General features: G+C 35.2%; 3 protein-coding genes across 3 annotated transcripts; all 3 read right to left on the bottom strand.

Moving 5' to 3' along the window:
* Positions 1-757: 757 nt before the first annotated feature.
* On the bottom strand, positions 758-2,996 carry LOC101045012 (olfactory receptor 51I2-like). The gene is given in 3 exon segments (XM_010334644.3): positions 758-943; positions 945-1,751; positions 2,940-2,996. Coding segments are annotated over 3 exon segments (1,050 nt in total).
* Positions 2,997-8,221: 5,225 nt separating this feature from the next.
* Positions 8,222-9,181, bottom strand: LOC101044685 (olfactory receptor 52Z1P). Its single transcript, XM_003923824.1, has one exon. The coding sequence runs from the start codon at positions 9,179-9,181 to the stop codon at positions 8,222-8,224; it is 960 nt and encodes a 319-aa protein (XP_003923873.1).
* Positions 9,182-15,998: 6,817 nt separating this feature from the next.
* Positions 15,999-16,958, bottom strand: OR51V1 (olfactory receptor family 51 subfamily V member 1). Its single transcript, XM_003923371.3, has one exon. It carries the CDS (start codon positions 16,956-16,958, stop codon positions 15,999-16,001), a length of 960 nt encoding a protein of 319 aa, XP_003923420.3.
* Between the last annotated feature and the right edge of the window lie 2,110 nt (positions 16,959-19,068).

A 19,068-nucleotide genomic window follows, 5' to 3' on the forward strand; every position in this document is an offset into this window, starting at 1 on the left:
ACAGTTTGAACAATTATCAACATTACAACAATCTTGTATTCTCTATGCTTCTATTCACTGTGCAATTTAATCATCTGTATTGTTATTATTATTATTTTCCTTTTCCTTATTATTATCATTCAGAATCTTTGAGGTAAAATTTATGTAACTTGAAATGTGAAAATCTTATCTGTACCATTTGGATAAATTGACAAACCACATCATCTACGTCCCTAACACAACAAAGTATTTCCATCTCCCCAGAAATTGCCTCATGTCTCTCTCCGTTCTTCCATTTTTACACCCATCAAAGGTAAGCAGTGCTCTCATTTTTTGACATTAAATTAGATGTACATGTTCTAAAACTATATAAATAGAATAATACAATATGCACTCTTTTGTGTCCTGATTATTTTCCTTCACAAATATGTATTGCTAATTTTAACATATTCAGAAACATAAACCTCCCCAAGACTCTTTCTACATATTCGCAGAAGTATATGTCACTGAAATGAATATTCAAGGATTCACCACTCAGTGTGTCCTCACCAGGACAAAGCCCAGGTCCTATGCCTCCTTCCATTTCATGTCAGAGTAATGCCATTGTTTTTTTAGTTCTCATGGAAATATGTAAAATTGTTTTTTTCTTCATCTACAAAATGTTAAAGCTATTAATAAGCGATAATAAGCCATGGAATTTTTCATATTTGCAAAGCTAATATTCAGGTAATAGGACCTGATCCAAGCTCCTGTGCTGTCAGAGTATCATCTGTCTCCATTAGAACTCACCCCTCTTCCTGGATAGTGTGTGGACAATGCTGTTGCTAACTTCTTTGGTTTTGATGCTATAGACAATGGGGTTGACCACAGGGGGAAAGAAGAGGTAAGCATTGGCCGTGACAGTCTGGAGAAGCAGAGGTAAATGTTGTCCAAAGCGATGCATCAGGGAGAGGCTGATCATGGTACACATAGTACACAAGCACATCACAAATGTGTGACATGCATGTGTTGAGTGCCCGCCACTGCCCTGCTCCAGAAGCTGTTTTCAGTACTGTATGAAGAATCAGCACATAAGAAACCACAATGAGCAACGAGTCTAGTCCAAATGTGAAGGTAATGACAAATAGACCCAGGATGCTATTGGGGCGTGTGTCTCCACAGGGCAATTTGATCAGATCCGAGTGGAGACAATAAGAGTGTGTGAGGGTATTGTGGCCACAGAAAGGCAGAAGCTTCAGGAGAAAGAGCAGGGGGAGCATGAGCATTATACTTCGCAAGGCAATGGCAGCACCCATTCCAGTAATGCGGGCAATTGTCAGAATGGTTGTGTAGCGCAGTGGGCTGTAGATGGCTACAAAACGGTCCACTGACATTGCCAGAAGGACAACTGACTCCATGAGAGTGAAAGAGTGCGTAGAAAACATCTGAAGCAGACAATCACTAAAACTGATATCATTAATGCCAAAGCGGAAGATGCTTAGTACAGTGGGCATAGTGGAAGCAGAGACACCAAATTCCACAAAGGCTAGCATGGCCAGAAAGTAGTACCTGTGTTGGTGCAAGGAAGAGTCCATTCGGATGATGTGAAAAATGAGGCCATTTCCCGGAAAGATGATGGTGTATATCAGACAGAAGGGGATGGATATCCATATATGTTCTGCCTCCAGCCCCGGGATGCCAACAAGAGTGAATGTTGAAGGTGTGAATTTTATGGAACCATTGAAAATGTCGTGGTGAAACTTTCTCTGAAGATATCGGGAAGCACATGGAGACTGAAATATACACGTTTCTATTCAGTTATTGCACATCAAAATCTAAGCTTCTAGCAGTCATATCTAAGACATTTCCTCAGACAAGTGGATGAAAATTTGATTTCTGAGAAAAGGGTACAGGTAAGCCACGGTGAGTGGACGACAAACCTAATTGGTCATACAGAAAAGTATTCCAACATAGACTATATGCCAAATACAGAAGGCATTAATAGAAATCTCAAGTTGGGTCATCTACGGCAGTGAAAAACAGTTAAAGAAGCGTGGTGATGACACATTCATGTGAAAATTATGACTGAAGAAACTGATAACTTGTAGTGTTTATAAAGGGAGTAAATGAATAGTCAAAGTAATAGAACACTAATAAGGAATATCCATAGTTTGAACTTTTAATTGACATGTAATCTTGGAATTATATTAAAATTGATTTATATTACAAGTTATCTGAGACCCAGATATTTGCTATAAACACAATAATAGTAATTTAAAATAATATTTATATATTTTTATCATATGTGGAATATATTAAATATTAAATGTATAGAATAAAAAGAACAACTTAATATATTAGAAGACAGGGATAGTTTCTCCTAGAATAAAGTATTTTCCATTTTTTCTTTAACTTACCAGTTCACTATTTCTCCTGCTGTCCATAGGTTAGGAAAGCTCCTCTGTATTTTGCAGAAGGGTCAGAGTCTTCTGCTGGAATCTGGAGTCAGAGAGGTGTCAGTGTAAGTCACATGCAATGGTGGGGCCAAGGTGCAGGCTTAGAGATATTTATCTGGGAAAAAGATTATTAACACTAAATTTCCACTTGTATGTAGCAGAGCCTTAGGTATTAAGGTTGGAGGCCAGAAATGGAATTCAGGTTGGGGCTCAGGGATAAGAATGTGACTAAGGCTGAACTCTTTTTCCCGTGTTGGGCCAGGGCTCTTGGTTAGGCATAATTCATGAGATACTAATAAATATTTCCAAATAAAAATACCCTGATTTTTACCATATCAATTTCTGTGTTTTAATTACTCCTATCATGGTCAATTTCAGACTACCAATGAGATGCTATTAAATGCAGAGCTGAAATGTGCATGATCAGCTTTCCTAAACTGGTGCAAGCCAGGACATTATGCCATTAGGCATAACTATAGTTGGTTCTAGACCCCAGAGACTTACCTAGGTTGAACTGAGAGCTACCACATCAATCCGCGCATACTGTGTGTTACTGTTTACTTTCAACTTGGCTGTGGGCATAGTTGCTACCTCTCCATATATGTGCCTAGTTGACTGGAGGACACAGAAACAGAATGAGTCAGAATCCCTCAAGAAGCAATTAACCAAGAATAATTATTTCCAGAACCTTTGGGTTTATTAGAGAGAAAAGGAGGGAATAATTCCCACTGAGAGTCATGCCAGAGACTATACATAAAAACATGCCAATATCAATGCAAAACTCAAATAAATATAAAATAGTTATATGATATCATTAATTATAATTTAAATATAAGACATTGGTTTATATTTCTTATATATTTTCCCTTCATCTTTTAACTTTGTTAATTTTTTCATATACAATCATTTATAAAACTTGTCTGTAGTCAGGTTAACATACTTTTTATTTATATTGTATACTTTTCATTCTTAAGAAGCTATTCCATACACAAAGTAAAAACTAGAGAGATTTAGAGTTGGATCTAGAGCTAGAGACAGAACTGCAGCTAGGGGTAGTGGTGTAGATAGAGATAAAGAGCGACAGAGACAGTAATGGTGCTAGACAGGTAATAATGGTGTTAGAGAGAGAGAATTTAGTTCATCTGAAATTTGTTTTGGGGACTTGACTAATTAGGGATTTTACTTAATTATTCTCAAATGTAAACAATTTTTTTAATACCATGATCTATTTTTGGTCTCCAAGCATTTTGAGGGATTACATACATTTTATTTTAAATTTTCATATAAATATAGATCCATTTCTTGACTATTATCTGTTCTTTGATCTGTTTCTTTTTTGTTGTTCTGTTATTCTCAATTGAGTTCATATTCAATTGGTCACCCTAGATTTTTAAGTTGTAATGCTAATTTTTTGTATCTGTTATTTCGAATAAGAATTAAAAGCCAGCATGTATAAAAATAGAGCAATGACCAGCATGCAGCTAAAGCCATAACACTCTCAGAAGTGAACACTGGTAAATCTTCATGAACTTTGATTTTACAATAGATTCTTAGATATGACACTAAAAGGATGAGTAACAAAAAATAAATACATAAATTGGATTTCATTAAAATAAAAAAGTTTGTGCAACAAAGGACTTTTTTAAGAAAGTAAAAAGACAGCCTATAGGATAACATTTTTGCAAGTGATATATTTGATAAGTATAATATCCAGAATGTATGAAGAAAGTCCTACAACTAAAAAACAAAAAAATCAACAACTCAGTTAAAAATATGCAAATGACTTGAATGAGTAATTTTTCCAAAGAATATATACAAATGAGCATAAATACACATAAAATACAAACCGAAACCACAATAAGATACCACTTCAAACTTACTAGAATGTCTATAATTTAAGAAAAGCAAACAAAATAAAAAGTAACAAATGTTGACAAAGATATAAGAAAAATTGGAATCCTCATATGTAGCATCTAAAAATGTGAAGTGGTGCAACTTCTGTAGAAATATTTTGATGGTTCTTCAAAAATTTAGACATCGAATTATTATATAACCCCAAAATTCCTCTCCTGTGTGTATATTATAAATATACATAAAGATTTAAGCAAGTGCTCATACTGAAATGTTCACAACAGCCAAAATGTGGAAACAACCAGAATGTACATAAACAGATGAATAAATAAACAAATGTGATATATACACACAGTGGAATATTATGTAGCAATAAAAAAGAATGAAGTACAGATGCAGTAAGTCCTCACTTAATGTTATGAATACGTTTTTGGAAATTACAACTTTAAGTGAAATGACATACAACAGATCCTCAAATAGCGCAGTTTTATCCAACATTGTTTTGTTAGATGAGAAAAAAATTGATATCATTGTATGTCATTTGGCTTAGAGTTTCAATTTCCAAGAATGTGTGAAGGGACAACATTAAGCAAAGACTACTGTGTATGTCATAGCATAGATGGAATTTGAAACATTATGTTGAGTAAAATAAGCCAGACACAAAACAACAAATATTGTAAGATATCTATTTATATGAATTATCTAAAATAGGCTGATTTATAGAAACATATAGTAGACTAGAGGTTACTATGGGACTGTGGAGTTATTGCCTAACGGGTATAGCATTTCTAATTGGGTTATGAAAAAGTTTTGAAATGACATCATGGTGATGGTGGCACAATACTGTGATTATAATTAATGACACAGATTTATACTGAAAAATGGTTAATATGGTGAACTTTATTATGTATGGTATACAGTATTATATATAGTATATTTATATACTTTATCACAATAAAAATTGAAAGAAATACAAAACACAATACAAATTATTACTTTGAATTGAATTTATTATTGGTTGTTTTGGAGAAAATTGTTATTATAATAAATGATGTACAATAAACAATTCTTTCATTTATCTTAGGCACATGTACATTTCTATTATCATTTTAGTTGTTTTTTTTTTTTTTAATTTTTTGAGATTAAGTCTCTCCCTGTTGCCCAGACTGGAGGGCAGTGGCACGATCTCAGCTCACTGCAGCCTCCACCCATTCAAACAATTCTCCTGCTTCAGCCTCCCATGTATCTGGGATTAGGGGTGTGTGCCACCACTCCCAGCCTATCTATCATCATTTTGAATGTCACTTTGTTCATATTCTGTTTTCCCATTGGCTCTTGCCATTGTATAAGACATTATTGATTTTTATGTTGTCCTTGTATAACTCTGTTTACTTTCCTGTAATTTATATTTAAGTGATCGTATCATATACAAAAGATATTTTAAAAAATAAATTAAATATAGGTAAATAAATACACCACAGATTCCAAATTTGTCTTTTTTCTTCCCCTAATACCTGTACCTTTTTGATTTATAATAACTAAGACCTCAGTTATAACACAATAGTTTGTGGTAGTATTGGTCTTGGATCTCTCATTCATATGAAATACAATTCTCACCTTATCAATCACTTAACACCATATCATTTTTTATTTTTTGATTTTGTTAATTCTCTCTAAAACAACATATCAGTTTTAGCTAAGTATTCGTCTTGGATCTCTTGTTCATATGAAATACAATTCTCACCTTATCAATCACTTAGCACCCTATGATTTTTTATTTTTTGATTTTGTTAATTCTCTCTAGAACAATATATCTGTTTTAGCTAAGTACTTCCAAAATTCCCTGCTTTAAATTTTGTGGTATTCTGTTTTGGCTCCTCTCCTTTCCCCTCCCCTCCCCTCCCCTCCCCTCCCTTCCCCTCCCCTCCCCTCTCCCCTCCATCCTTTCTCCTTCCCTCCCCTCCCCTCCCTTTCCTATTTTCACTAGTTGAAGCATTAGTGGTTAAGGAGACAGTAGAACATGAAAAGTTCTTCTTGTTTCCAGGGCAACGGCTCAGTAATGTTTCATTCAGCAGCTACACAGCAACAGCCATTTCCTAAATCCTTTCAGAATATGAGTGCTGAACTGAACGTTTATTTAAAGATTGTAAATTCAAACAATTTTATCTCTACCATTTTAACTGTCAAAATGACATCTATGTAACTGTGTAGCTATATATGTACATATGACCGTATGTATTCATATACCTATTTAAGACAACATGTTTCATGCATTCTGTATGTGAAATTCGCATGTTCTTAGCTCCTGACTGCTAAAATCAAGTATACAAAATCTTCCTGCATTTCATTCATTTCCTCTGTCTTCATACTGCAATCTATTCCCTCATTTTCCTTCATGTTATTACTTTAATGGAGAAATACAACACTGAGTGTATGTTTCACATTAGAAGGTTCAGAATATTCTGTAGAGTAGAAAAAAACTATGTGAAGTTTAACTGATGTGCTGTGAAATGCAAATATTTTGAAGATAATTCAAAATGGCACATAAGTATTTAGTGTAGTACTAGTAGGAACAAATTAATTGGATTTTTTAGAATGTCTTAGGTATTCTCCCTTCCCAATAATGGAAATTATATAGGAAGTTTATTTCTGACTTTCTTAATCTTTGGTGCACAAAGGTGTGTGTGTGTGTGTGTGCATGCATATATATGTGTGTATGTTTACATACATATATAGAAGGTATATACACATATAAATGTAGATAAATTAGTGTGTGTATATGTAAATGTGTGTTAATACATGAATACAGTTCTATAAAAATCAGAGAAAAAGCTAAGCATAAGCCAAGCATGAATAGGTTGCAAGTGTTTAAGACAGCACCTCAAATTTCTCAAAGTTTTTTTTTTTTGTCTTTCTTTTAGGTGTAAATAAGATCATTTTTCTCTTTTTTACATTCTCATGGCATTGCTCTAAGCTTTTAAGAGGGAGAGATTGTGAAAATGTGTATTGATGTGAAGGAATTAACAGTCTGTAGGTAATATCATAGATAATTACATTTGGTGTGATTACATTCTTTTTTATATGTTTCTTAGAAAATGTTCTCCGTAATCTTCTTTAGCTTTTAAAAAAAATGTTTATTTAAAAAAAATGTATCACCCAGGTATAGAAATTTTCAATCATTTTACATCTTCAGTGATGTCTCTGTTGATGCAACGATGCTCTATTGATGACTTTGGTCTAAAATCTCCACTATAGGGAGAAAATATATATCAGCTTTTAAATCATCCAGGTAATCTCATATGTGTTAATTTAGTATTGGTTATCATTGGTTTTAATTCACTATTATTCACTCATTCAATATATATGTATTATGTGTCTATTCCACACAATTGACTTTTTTGAGATGTCAGTGAGTTAGGAAATAGTTTAGGGATGACGTTTTAACTTAGAAAATAGGTGTTGACGGGGCCAGACATGGTGGCTCACACCTGTAATCCCAGCACTTTGGGAGGCCGAGGCGGGCGGATCACGAGGTCGAGAGATAGAGAAAATAGGTGTTGACAAAAATAACTATAATATTATGGTTTCATGTTATTGGTTCCAGTCTCTGCAGAGTACAGCTGGAGTGTTGTACATTTCAGCAGAATTTCAGACTGACTATAAAACGGCCAGTGACTGACTCAAAACCCCACTCTCCATCACTATGTAGGAAAAGTCAATCTGGATTAAACCTAAAATATATTTTTCTTTTCTCTATTATCTTTATGTATTTTTAAGTTAAAATTCATGAAAATAGGATGTCTGAAAAAATGAAGAATTTCATTATTTTTTTTTTCAAAATCTTTGAGTGCCTTAGCCAAATGCAGTGGATACTGATAGATATCATCCTTTCAAGTGTGTTCGAAGATTTCTATGGATTTCCTTTATCTCTATTCCCTAAAACAGACTTTTTTATTTTAACAGCATTCACTGATAGGAAAGACAAGTAAAATCACTCTATCTTTAATTTGTTTGGTCTTTACCCCATAAATGATGGGGTTTAGCAAAGGGGGCACCACCACATAGAGATTGGCCACAAGGGTGTGAATGTGGTGAGGGATGGTTTTACCTCCAAAGCGATGGGCAAGAAATGAGAAGAATGCTGGGGTGTAGAACATAAGTATGACACAGATGTGACAGCCACATGTACTAAGGGCCTTGAATCTGGCAGCCCAGGAAGGTATCTGAAACACTGCCTGAAGGATCATTGTGTAGGATATAATGATAAGCACTATATCCAGTCCCGTAGAGAGTAAGGCCACAATGAGACCATAAATGATGTTGACGTTGATATTGTCACATGCCAATCTGGCAATGCCCATGTGCTCACAGTAAGAATGGGGAATGATGTTTCTCCCACAGTATGTAAGTCGGTATACCAGGAAGATGAATGGACAGCAGATGAAAAAGCTCCTGACCACAGCTGCTACGCCGATCTTCCTGATGGCTGATGAGGTTAAAATGGTGGTGTATCTCAGTGGGTAACAAATGGCCACATAGCGGTCAAATGCCATAGCCAGGAGAATAGCAGATTCTGCCACAAAGATGAAATGTATGAAGAACATCTGAGACACACAGCTACCAAAGGATATATCCGTGGAGTGGAACCAGAAGATAGCCAGCATCTTAGGAGCTGCAGCTGTGGAGAGCAGGATGTCTGCGGAGGCCAGCATGGATAAGAAAAGATACATGGGCTCATGGAGACTGCGCTCAGTCATGATCAAGAAAATCAACAAGAGATTGCCTGCAACAGCCACAATGTACATAGAAGAAAAAGGGATGGAGATCCAGGTATGCAAGCCTTCCAGCCCTGGGATTCCTATCAGGACATACCACACATCCTGGGGATTAGTGTGATTCTGACAGAAAGGAGCCATGTGTACACTTTATTCCAGTGCCATTAATGAAAGACCACAAGCCTGAGGATTTAGGAGCAGCGTCTTAAGCCAAATGATGTCTGATCAGATTTTTTTTATTTCCTGTGTTTTCTTCTCTGGGAGATGTGGGTAAAATGTGTTAATACACCTAATATTTAAGTCCTACCAAATAATTTAATTTTTGTACCTTGAAAAAATTAATAGATATCATTTAATAACTGCTTAATATGTGCCATACTACTTTACAAACATTAACATTAAATCTTAACAATAACCTATTGCAAAGCCCTTTAAATAACCATGATATAAATGATATTATTTTTACAGATATTAAAAAAAAAAAACCCATGGACTTTTAGTCTCTTATTCTGAGCCCTCCTGGATTTAAAGTGAGGAAGGATAAATCTGAAAGCTCTGATCTTTACTACCATCCAATACTGCCTATCAAGATAAAACTAGACACAAAACACCGCATCAAAATTTTGACTAATCACATCCCTAAGGAAAATAGAGAGTTATGAACTTGAGTTGTGTTGCTTAAGGAAATGGGATGGAATTAAGTCAGACAAAATAGATTTCAAGCAATATAGCATATATGCTTTCCTCTACATTTATTGGCCTTAACTTATTGTTAAGCCGAATGCTAGCCATTGAAGACACACAGCAAATTAAATTCACCTGCCAATTAATCTATTCCTCAAAAATATAAGATAAAGCATTATAAATTTTGGCTCTTTGCAGTGCCAAATTGAGCTGGGTTTTAAAGTGTATCCACCTAATAGGTAGTAAAGCATAAAATATTTTGTTTATTTTTTTCACTTCAGTCACTGATTGAAAATGAGACAATACACTTTGTATATTTAAATACCACCAGAGCAGCAAATAATTTAATGTTTTCACATTATATAACAGGAGTCTATATTACTTCAGTCAATTACTAGTTTTTACTAATTACTAGTTCCAAAGAAATGTGAATAGGAGCAAGTGTAATATTGGGTGAAAAGGTAGATTAGGTGATGCAACACCCGGGTAGGTGACATATACATAGATTAGATAGGTAGATAGATAGATTAGAGGAGATAGAATAGAATTGAATAGAATAGGATAGGATAGGACAGGACAGGACAGAATAGAATAGAAGCATGGGTATAAACATAGATAATGATATGTGAATGACAGGTGGCTTCTATACTCCCTCAGTCCCCTTTCTCAAATAAAAGCTGGCTAAAGTTCTTGTTTTCTGAAATGGCACAGGGACTTAAGAAATGACTGCTCCTCCATCTCTTGATTCCATTACATTTCAGTATACTGATCATTGTATACCACAGACTGCTACCTGTACTTTTATTTTTTGTTAAGTGCTAAATATTCTGGTCTCAAATTTTATATGGTGGAAATGTTTGGACCTCGTTTTTTGAGTTGCAGTTTGGAATATAAAATATCCACACAGTTGGTCAATTTAGTCTTGCTTTAAGTTAGCATGAGGTTCCTTAAATATTAAGATAAATTTGAAGTTATTTAACTCTGTGGGTCTACTTTATTTAGATATTTGTTTTACTACTTAACATATGTCGCACATTGTTAGAATGTTTTAAATAAACTCTTGATGTTTCAGAGAAAGAAAAGATTAATTTTGAAACATCCTGACGCAGATCTAGGCCAGAGTCTTGCATGTGAGTGAAGTACAGTTATAGAAGGGAGGATTACAGTCATTGGGGCTTCATCAGGAAATGAGGGGTGGGAGAAAAGAATCCAAGTGAAAAAAAATACAGGAATGAAGATGGGAGGAAAAGAAAAAAGGCTTTTCAGGCCTTTAAAATTTTTTTGTGGTGATCTTTTGTGATGTCAATGCTTTTTGTTTTGTTTTTCCTATAATACTGTCACCTGTGATTGCCCAAATTATAGGCCTGGTATCATTGCAGCATTATTCTAGGATATTTCTGATGGCATATTCTGGCTGAATCATGAATGTGTTCACAGAGCGAAGACAGTGCGGTATAATAGAAACAGTACAGCTCTAGGGACATATATAATTGTATTTAAATACTGGCTAAATCTTATTCTGACTCTATGACCCTGGAAACATTGTTTAATTTAAACTTTAGTTCTCTTGATTGTAAAACATCTAAAAATAAGCATACATTTAAAATGTGAGTCATTTCTGAAGTCAATATTTTAGGAAGGTAGCTACATAAGTCAGTTATATCTCTATCCCAACAATAGATGACATTAGGGCACTAACAAAATTGTAGCAATTAAGACCAAAATTATTGTCAATTTGAATAAGTTGAACTTTGGGACTTCAAACTGAGATTGAATTGATTTAGGGTATCCATAAAGACTAGGAATAATTTTCTCATACTGGGCACATGATATCAATTGATAATCTTTACCCTGAATCTGTCATTTAGTTTCATAAGGTGCAAATGGTTCAGCATAGTGATGGACATGTGAATTTTGAAATGGAGTTTTATTTTTGCCCCACCAGTATAATATCTTTGTTACACAGGAAAGAGAGTTAAAAATTTTTGGGGTGCCGACTTCTTAATTCATAATCTGTGCCTGGGCCATTGATGCACAACAGTTAGTAAACTTTACAGAACAATGCATACACTTGCACACACACACAATAAACTACCAAAATTTTTTATTACTTAGCCTTGTTTTAACTACTAGAATATAAATTCACTGAATCTTTGTACAATATTCAAATCTGCATATTAAAGAAAATGAGCATATAAACATTCTAAGATAAAAATAAAACATTCTTTTTGAAAATGACTCACTTGATAAAAGAGCACAAAAATACTACGATTGCAAATCAACTCCAGCTAAAGCCAAGTCCAGTACTCCATGGATCAAAAATCAAGGAAAATGCGAGATGAGTAAGTTGTTGGAAGAATGAATAGCTTCTGCATTTTCTTGACTTTGTTTTTCTGGTGTCACTTTCTACATGTTTTCATTGAGCATAACTCAGTTTACTTACTTGTATTTTCTAGAATCCTGAAGGTATTTAGTAGGTTGAGAGTAGACAAAGCAAGGAGATATCCAAATACAGATAGGAAATCTGGAACTATTTATACTTCTTTCAAGGCATCTCTTGGGCCCAAGGTTTTCAGCTCCAGAGGACTGAATTTTACTCCTCCCAAGGAAGGAGATGACCCAGAGCTGGTTCTGGGACATCGTCCACAGGGAGAAGCATATTGCATTCTCTTCGATTATAATTTGTGTATTTTTTTTTTCTTTAGCCAGCACTCTCTGACACCTAAGTTAACACGTATGTCTATATATCCAGGTCTTCTGTCCCTGTAATATCTTGTTCCCAATAAACCATTGCATAATGCTCTGAAGTGCAACAGTTTCATCCCGAAACCATCCCTTCCCTGACCTTGCCTTCCACGAAACCAGACCCTCGTACCAAAAACATTGAGGACCAGTGGTGTACAGTGAACACCTGCCTGTGGATTTATTATTAGCAGATCATTTTTACTAAAAACACATTTCTAATCCTGAACCATGTCCTCTCACTTCTAGGAAATGCTGATCTCTCCCACTGGACCTTAGCTTTTTCATGTAAGATTTAAATGATTGCAAACAATAAACTAGACTTTCTGATTTTCTGAATCCTACCTTTGTCACCTCATTCTCAGCAATATCTTTTTGTTTTCTCATTATAATAGCTGTGACTTCATTTAAGGGAGAAATGTGCAATGATATGACAGTCTACCTATTAAAAGAAGAGAGCTGTGCTTCCCTGGCATCATTATGGCTGTTTTAGTAATGTTTCTTGGTGAAGTTAGATAGTAACCATGCAGGCCTTACAAAGGAATCTGGTAACTGCTTCTCACTGGCTCTGCAGGCTACCACATCAACAACAGTTTCAGCTGTTGTTGCCTAATTAATGGAAAATCAGTTTCTTTAGAAGTTAGTGATATATGGGAAAATGTCTCTACCTGGCTTCTTAAAAAGCTACCTAGTACCAGACAGTGTTTTGTTGTTGTTGTTTGTTTATTTGTTATTTGTTTTGAGACAGAGTCTCACTCTGTCACCAGGCTGGAGTGCAGTGGTGCAGTCTTGGCTCACTGCAACCTCCACTTCCTGGGTTCAAGCGATTCTCCTGCCTCAGCCTCCCGAGTAGCTGGGACTACAGGTGCCCACCACCATGTCAGGCTAATTTTTTATATTTTAGTAAAGGCAGGATTTCACCATGTTGGCCAGGATGGTCTTGATCTCCTGACCTCGTGATCCACCCGCCTCGGACTCCCAAAGTGGTGGATTACAGGTGTGAGCTATGCCCAACCCAGACAGTGTTTTAGACACTTGTGATGTCTCCATCTGGTCTTCATTTCAGGACCCGGGCTGATGTCTCTGAAATTGCTTTTTCTTCCCCAGGAGAGGTTTAGTTTTTAGTTTTTGTTTTTAAGTAATTGGTTCCAGATAGAGGCCTTTGCAAAACAAATGACCTAAATGACGAGTATCCTAAACCTCTTTCTTTCTGCATAAAACCCAGTAATCGTATAAAGCTTACTTTCATTGGCTCTTTTATTTTTTTTAACTAATATTCTTCCTTTTGGCTGAATTTTAAAGACTCGAAAGTTCTTTATAAATCTTATCGTCATAGTATAATTATACAGCTCTAAAATAAGCAATGATTTCTGAGTATACTCTTAGTTTTTTTTTCAATCATCTTTTTTTTTAATGGCCTTTATCATAAACTATTTTGGTTTGTATTCTGTTGGTTGCCATAATCAACACAGATACTCATAGTATGAAGCCCTCAAATGAGCCTTCCTACTCTTCCTGTTAAACGTGACTCAAACCAACAACTCAGTTGTGTCGAATGTGTAATATTGTTCAAATAATAAATATAAGTTAATTTTGATGCTTCCATGTGACTGGCTGGTGGGAAACACGTTGTCAGTTATTGAAGAGTTCTCTGCTTCCACAGTGTTGTGTCAGCTCTGCCATGTATGAGGAGTAGATGCTTATTCACTGTCAAAGCACTATAGGGAGGCTTCGTTGGCCATTGAGAAACCTATGAGACATTCACATGACCTCTACAGATTCAGCAGCTAGCTTCTGTTTTTATTATAAAACTGGGGCATAGGAGTCTTGGCAAATTGGGCACATTGCCGTCTGCCAGGGGAGACCATGCAGGCATTTATTATCATTAGGGAACCTGGAGCAGTACTGGCACCTGACATTGATCTCAACTTAATGAATGACAGCTATTATTATTATATAGCAAAACAAAAACAAAAACAAAAACAATTCATTGAAATTTTCTCCTCTAGAACCTACCTCACAGTTTTCAGCTCTGACAGCTATAGCAGAAGATAGACTAGATCCTCTTTGACATCAGGAAATTTACTCCTTTATCCTTAAAATGAACCCTACATTCTAACCCAGAAGAACTAACTTATTTTTCTAGGAATAATTTTACACTTGTCTTTCTAACCATATACTTTCCTCTGTCCAAAAACCATTTCTCCACTTTGAGGCTTAAGCTTTTAGAAACCAAAGCCCATATTTTTGTTTCCTTCTGAGTCAAATAAGTAGACAGAGACTGTTTTTTTTTTTTTTTCTTTTTCTTTTTTTTTTTTTCTTTTTCTGACAGAGACTGTTTTATTGAATGAAGTCCAAAATGAAAAGAAAGGAAGGCATAACTACAGGAAGACAAATCTAGTTAAGTTTCAGTTTCTTAACTGGATTTGTATTTAAAAATACAAAGAAATATTTGCATTTTGGTGTAAAATGACTCTTATGTATTATTTTGTCCAGTTTTAACACTTACCTCCTTAGATCCCTAACAGAATATAGGAAGAGTAAAGCAATTATTTTCTTTTTATCCATGCATAGATCTGTACCTGATTTCCTTCCAATCTTTCCTTCTCTGGAAAGCAGCACTAGCTTACTTACAGGAGAACTTCTTTATGTTCTTTTATCTTTTTTCTTTTAAACTCAGAATAAGTCAATAGCAGTCTCATCTGTTTTGAAGATCCTGCCCCTTTAGATATAAAAGCCAAAAAAATCAGAGCAAAATCTACTTTCAGCCTTGTAACAGTAGAATCCACATATAACATCTAAAAAATAAGGATTCTGATTTAAATTGGACCTGGTAGAAGTTAAATCCAAACTCATATTTCTTTGTGTCCTCTTTATAAACAGTAGCTGCACTGTCCAATACAGTGGCTGCTGAACTGTCCAATACAATGACATTCAACGTTAAATATAAATTAACTCAAAGTAACTGAAATTGTAAATGCAGTTATTCAATTACATTACTATCATTTCAAGCGCATAGGTGCCATATATTCCACTTAGGTTATTTTATGGTATTTTATAGAACATCTCCAGCAGGTTAGAAAAGTTTTCTTGGACAATTCTGGTCCATACAAGTACCACAACATTCCTGTGAGTTGGCTGTTTTCCATTTTGAAGATTAATTAAGTCAACCTAAGAGAATGAAAGAAACTTCAAGTTATCTACTTTGAAACTTGAAAACCTAGGCTCTTCATCCATCTTTGTTTTACAGCAAAGGAAATGCTCAAAAGTACATTTGAAGCAAATAAACAGTTTTTTCCTCTCTCTTAAATATGGTCAAACTGATAGGGTGACTTACATGTGTCCAAGTTGACACAGTGGAACTTATTTGTTGATTCTTTGACTACGTTTAAATATTTTTAAAGTCAGTTATCATGGACTCAGGGTGAAGCCCTAAGTTTAATAATTTTTTTATATTTTTGTGGCACTGATTTTTGTTTATTATTGTTGCTGCTTTTCTTCCTTTTTTAAAAGTAGTAAATCTTCAGCTCTCTCAACATCTTTTCAGAGAAAAGAGTCTAAGCATTCTGGCACGAATCTGTTGGGTCTTGACACTGTAGATGATGGGATTCATTAAAGGTGGGAAAAGGATGTAGATGTTGCCAATGAGAACATGGGCCACGGGAGAAAGGTGGTTGCCAAAACGGTGCACCATTGTGAGGCTAATGATGGGGATGTAAAATATAAGGACAGCACAGATGTGGGAGATGCAGGTGTGAAATAATTTATGCCTCTCTTCTTGAGAGGCAACTGCCAGGACTGACTTCAGAATCAGAATGTAGGAGAAAAGGATGAGTATAGCATCCAACAACAGTGTGCAAATAACCAGCATCAGGGCATAGTAACTGTTGAATCGGATGTCTGAACAGGCTAAGTGGAGAAGATCCTGGTGCAGGCAGAAAGAGTGAGAAAGGATGTGAAAACGACAGTAATGAAAAAGTTTCAGACGGATGATGGGGGGTGTGATGAAGAAAAAACTCCTACCTATGATAGTGAGCCCAATTTTAATAATTCTGGAATTAGTCAGGATGGAGGAATAACGCAGTGGATTGCAAATTGCAATATACCTGTCAAAGGCCATAGTGAGGAGGATGGAGGACTCCATGAAGGACAGACCATGGATGAAATAGGACTGGGCAATGCAAGAATCCAGGCTGATCTCTTGAATCAGCCCCCACAGGATCCCCAGCACTGTGTACACAGTGGACAGCCCCATGCACAGGTCTGTGAGGGCCAGCATGGCCAGGAAGTAGAACATGGGCTGGTGCAGGCTTGGCTCAGTCCAGATCACATGGAGAATCATGCAATTGCCCAAAAGCACCATGGCATAGATAGAGGAGAAGGGGATGGAAAACCAAGGATATTGCTGCTCCATGCCAGAAAATCCAGTGAGAAGGAATGAAGAATTTGTGCTGGGGCTTACTGAAGTAATCATTCTGGAACTGAGATACATGGGAGAATATTTTTCACAGGAATGTTTCAGTTTCAGCTGAATAAAATGAAATTTCTAAGTAAACAAAATGCCTTAAAAATTATTAACTTAAAAAGAATATAGCTGAGCAATTCTATTTCTTTTGAGGTATAGGATCCATTGTCTTTGAGAAAATGGTCTTTTTTGGATGTCATTTAAAAGTCATTAGTTTTTCATTGTTTGGATGTGAATATATCCTTATAAGCCATATGCAAAAACAAATAGGAAATGTATTAGTAAGAGGAGAAAGCAAGCTTTTAAAAAATATGTTGCCCAAGACATTTTCCCAGGGATAGTGGTGAAATTTTTATGCCAGTGAAGAGTGGAAGTTCTCAAAATATTATTCCCTTCTCTCCAATTCATTAAACATTTGAAGTGAAGAGTAATCTTCTGGCTTTAAATATTGTTAGTCTGTTAAAGTAGTCACTTTGTAGCCATCATTTTCCATTTCATGCTGTCTCCAAGTGTATTTTTTTCTCCAAAAAGTATTTAGTGAAGATACTCCTGTTTCCTCCTCCTCCAGATGACATAGCCAGCAATTACTTTTTCTTCCTTGGTGATAAGCAGACAGGAATATTTATGCATGAGACCTGTGGTAAATGATTTCTCACTGGAGTTCTGGCCTCTTGAGATGCTCAACTCATTTGTGCCTTTGTGATGCAGAGAATTAGATTGAAGACACTGTGCCTCTGATAGCAGCTCAGTGCTTCCTATTCCAGTTCATTCAGTTAGTGAGTCAATTAACTATTTATTTAATATGTATTCATTCAATGTACTGGCCAATTGTGTTTTCTTTCTTAGAACCTGCAATTCTACATATCACAAAAGTAGGCTCAAACAGCTAAGCTTATAATTTCAAAAGCCTCATGACAGCAGAATCCATTAGCTTCCTCTTTGCATTGCTTGCATGCTTTAAGTTCCAGCCCTGAGAATCAATATAATTTTTTAAAGCTCTAATAATGTAAACAGGTGTTCAAAAGTCTATACCTACTTTGATGTTTGATTGAATAACTTCGAGATGTTAAAGTAACTTCAGATTTGGGCTACCTTTTATGTCCTACTTTTCAGCTCTGTCTTACTCGCCTCACAACACAATTCCACAGATGTACTCTGTATACTAGACTGACAGCTTCTAGCAAGCAGTCTAACCATTGTTTTTTCTTGTCCTGACTCCTTCTTAGCATTGAACAACTTAGCCTAGTATTTTTAATACTTTTTTTTTCCTATGCAATGCTTAAAGTCTCTTTGTTTCTTGCAGAGGATTTCTCAGTCTTTTGAATACGTCTTCTTTCATTTCTCCAAATCCAATTTTTCTTTTTCCTTAGGATTTTTCTCCAGATGTTCTATCTGCCTAAAATATTCAACATCTTTTCCTCAACTTCTTTCTATCCTTTTAAAAACAATACTGTATTGTTTCTTTGCAACTCAACAAGCACTTTTCAAGAAGTCACTTAAGACAAATTTCTCCATATATCTATTATTTTGGCATCATGTTTTAATTTTAAATAAAACTTATAATTTGATATTTATTAGCTAAATATTTAACTAATATCTCTGTTACAAATTAAAGTTCCTTGAAGTGTGGCCTATGTCAACTCTCTCTTACTCGTTGAGACTAACGTTTGCACCTCTAATTTCTGACTGTTTCTGGGAGCTCAAATTTGTGAATACAACTGCCTATTTGATATCTTCATTTGAGTGTTTAATCTTAAAATAAGAATGATGCCAATCAACTACTTGAATTCCTCTCAAAGTCTATTTTCTGTCCTTTTTCTCCTAATATTATAAAATGACTCCACCAATAATACAATTGTATAAGACAAGTTGAGTCGTTTTTAAAATTTTTTATTTCTCTCTTTTCCTTTCCTCTCTCCATCAAATCTTTCATCAGTTTCTATCATTTCCACCAGAAAAACATCCCTGATATGCCACTTTTACATATTGCCACAGTCTTGGTTTATAATAATTAATAAATTATTATTTATTGCCACCATGAAATATATCTGCCTTTTAGGATTAAAAGAGCAAAATACATGTTGGAGGATCTTTTTTAAAAACTGTGTTTTGAGAGGTAGGATGAAAGAGCAGTTTT

Source organism: Saimiri boliviensis, chromosome 6, assembly GCF_048565385.1.
Source record: "Saimiri boliviensis isolate mSaiBol1 chromosome 6, mSaiBol1.pri, whole genome shotgun sequence".
NCBI classification, from domain to species: Eukaryota; Metazoa; Chordata; class Mammalia; order Primates; family Cebidae; genus Saimiri; species Saimiri boliviensis.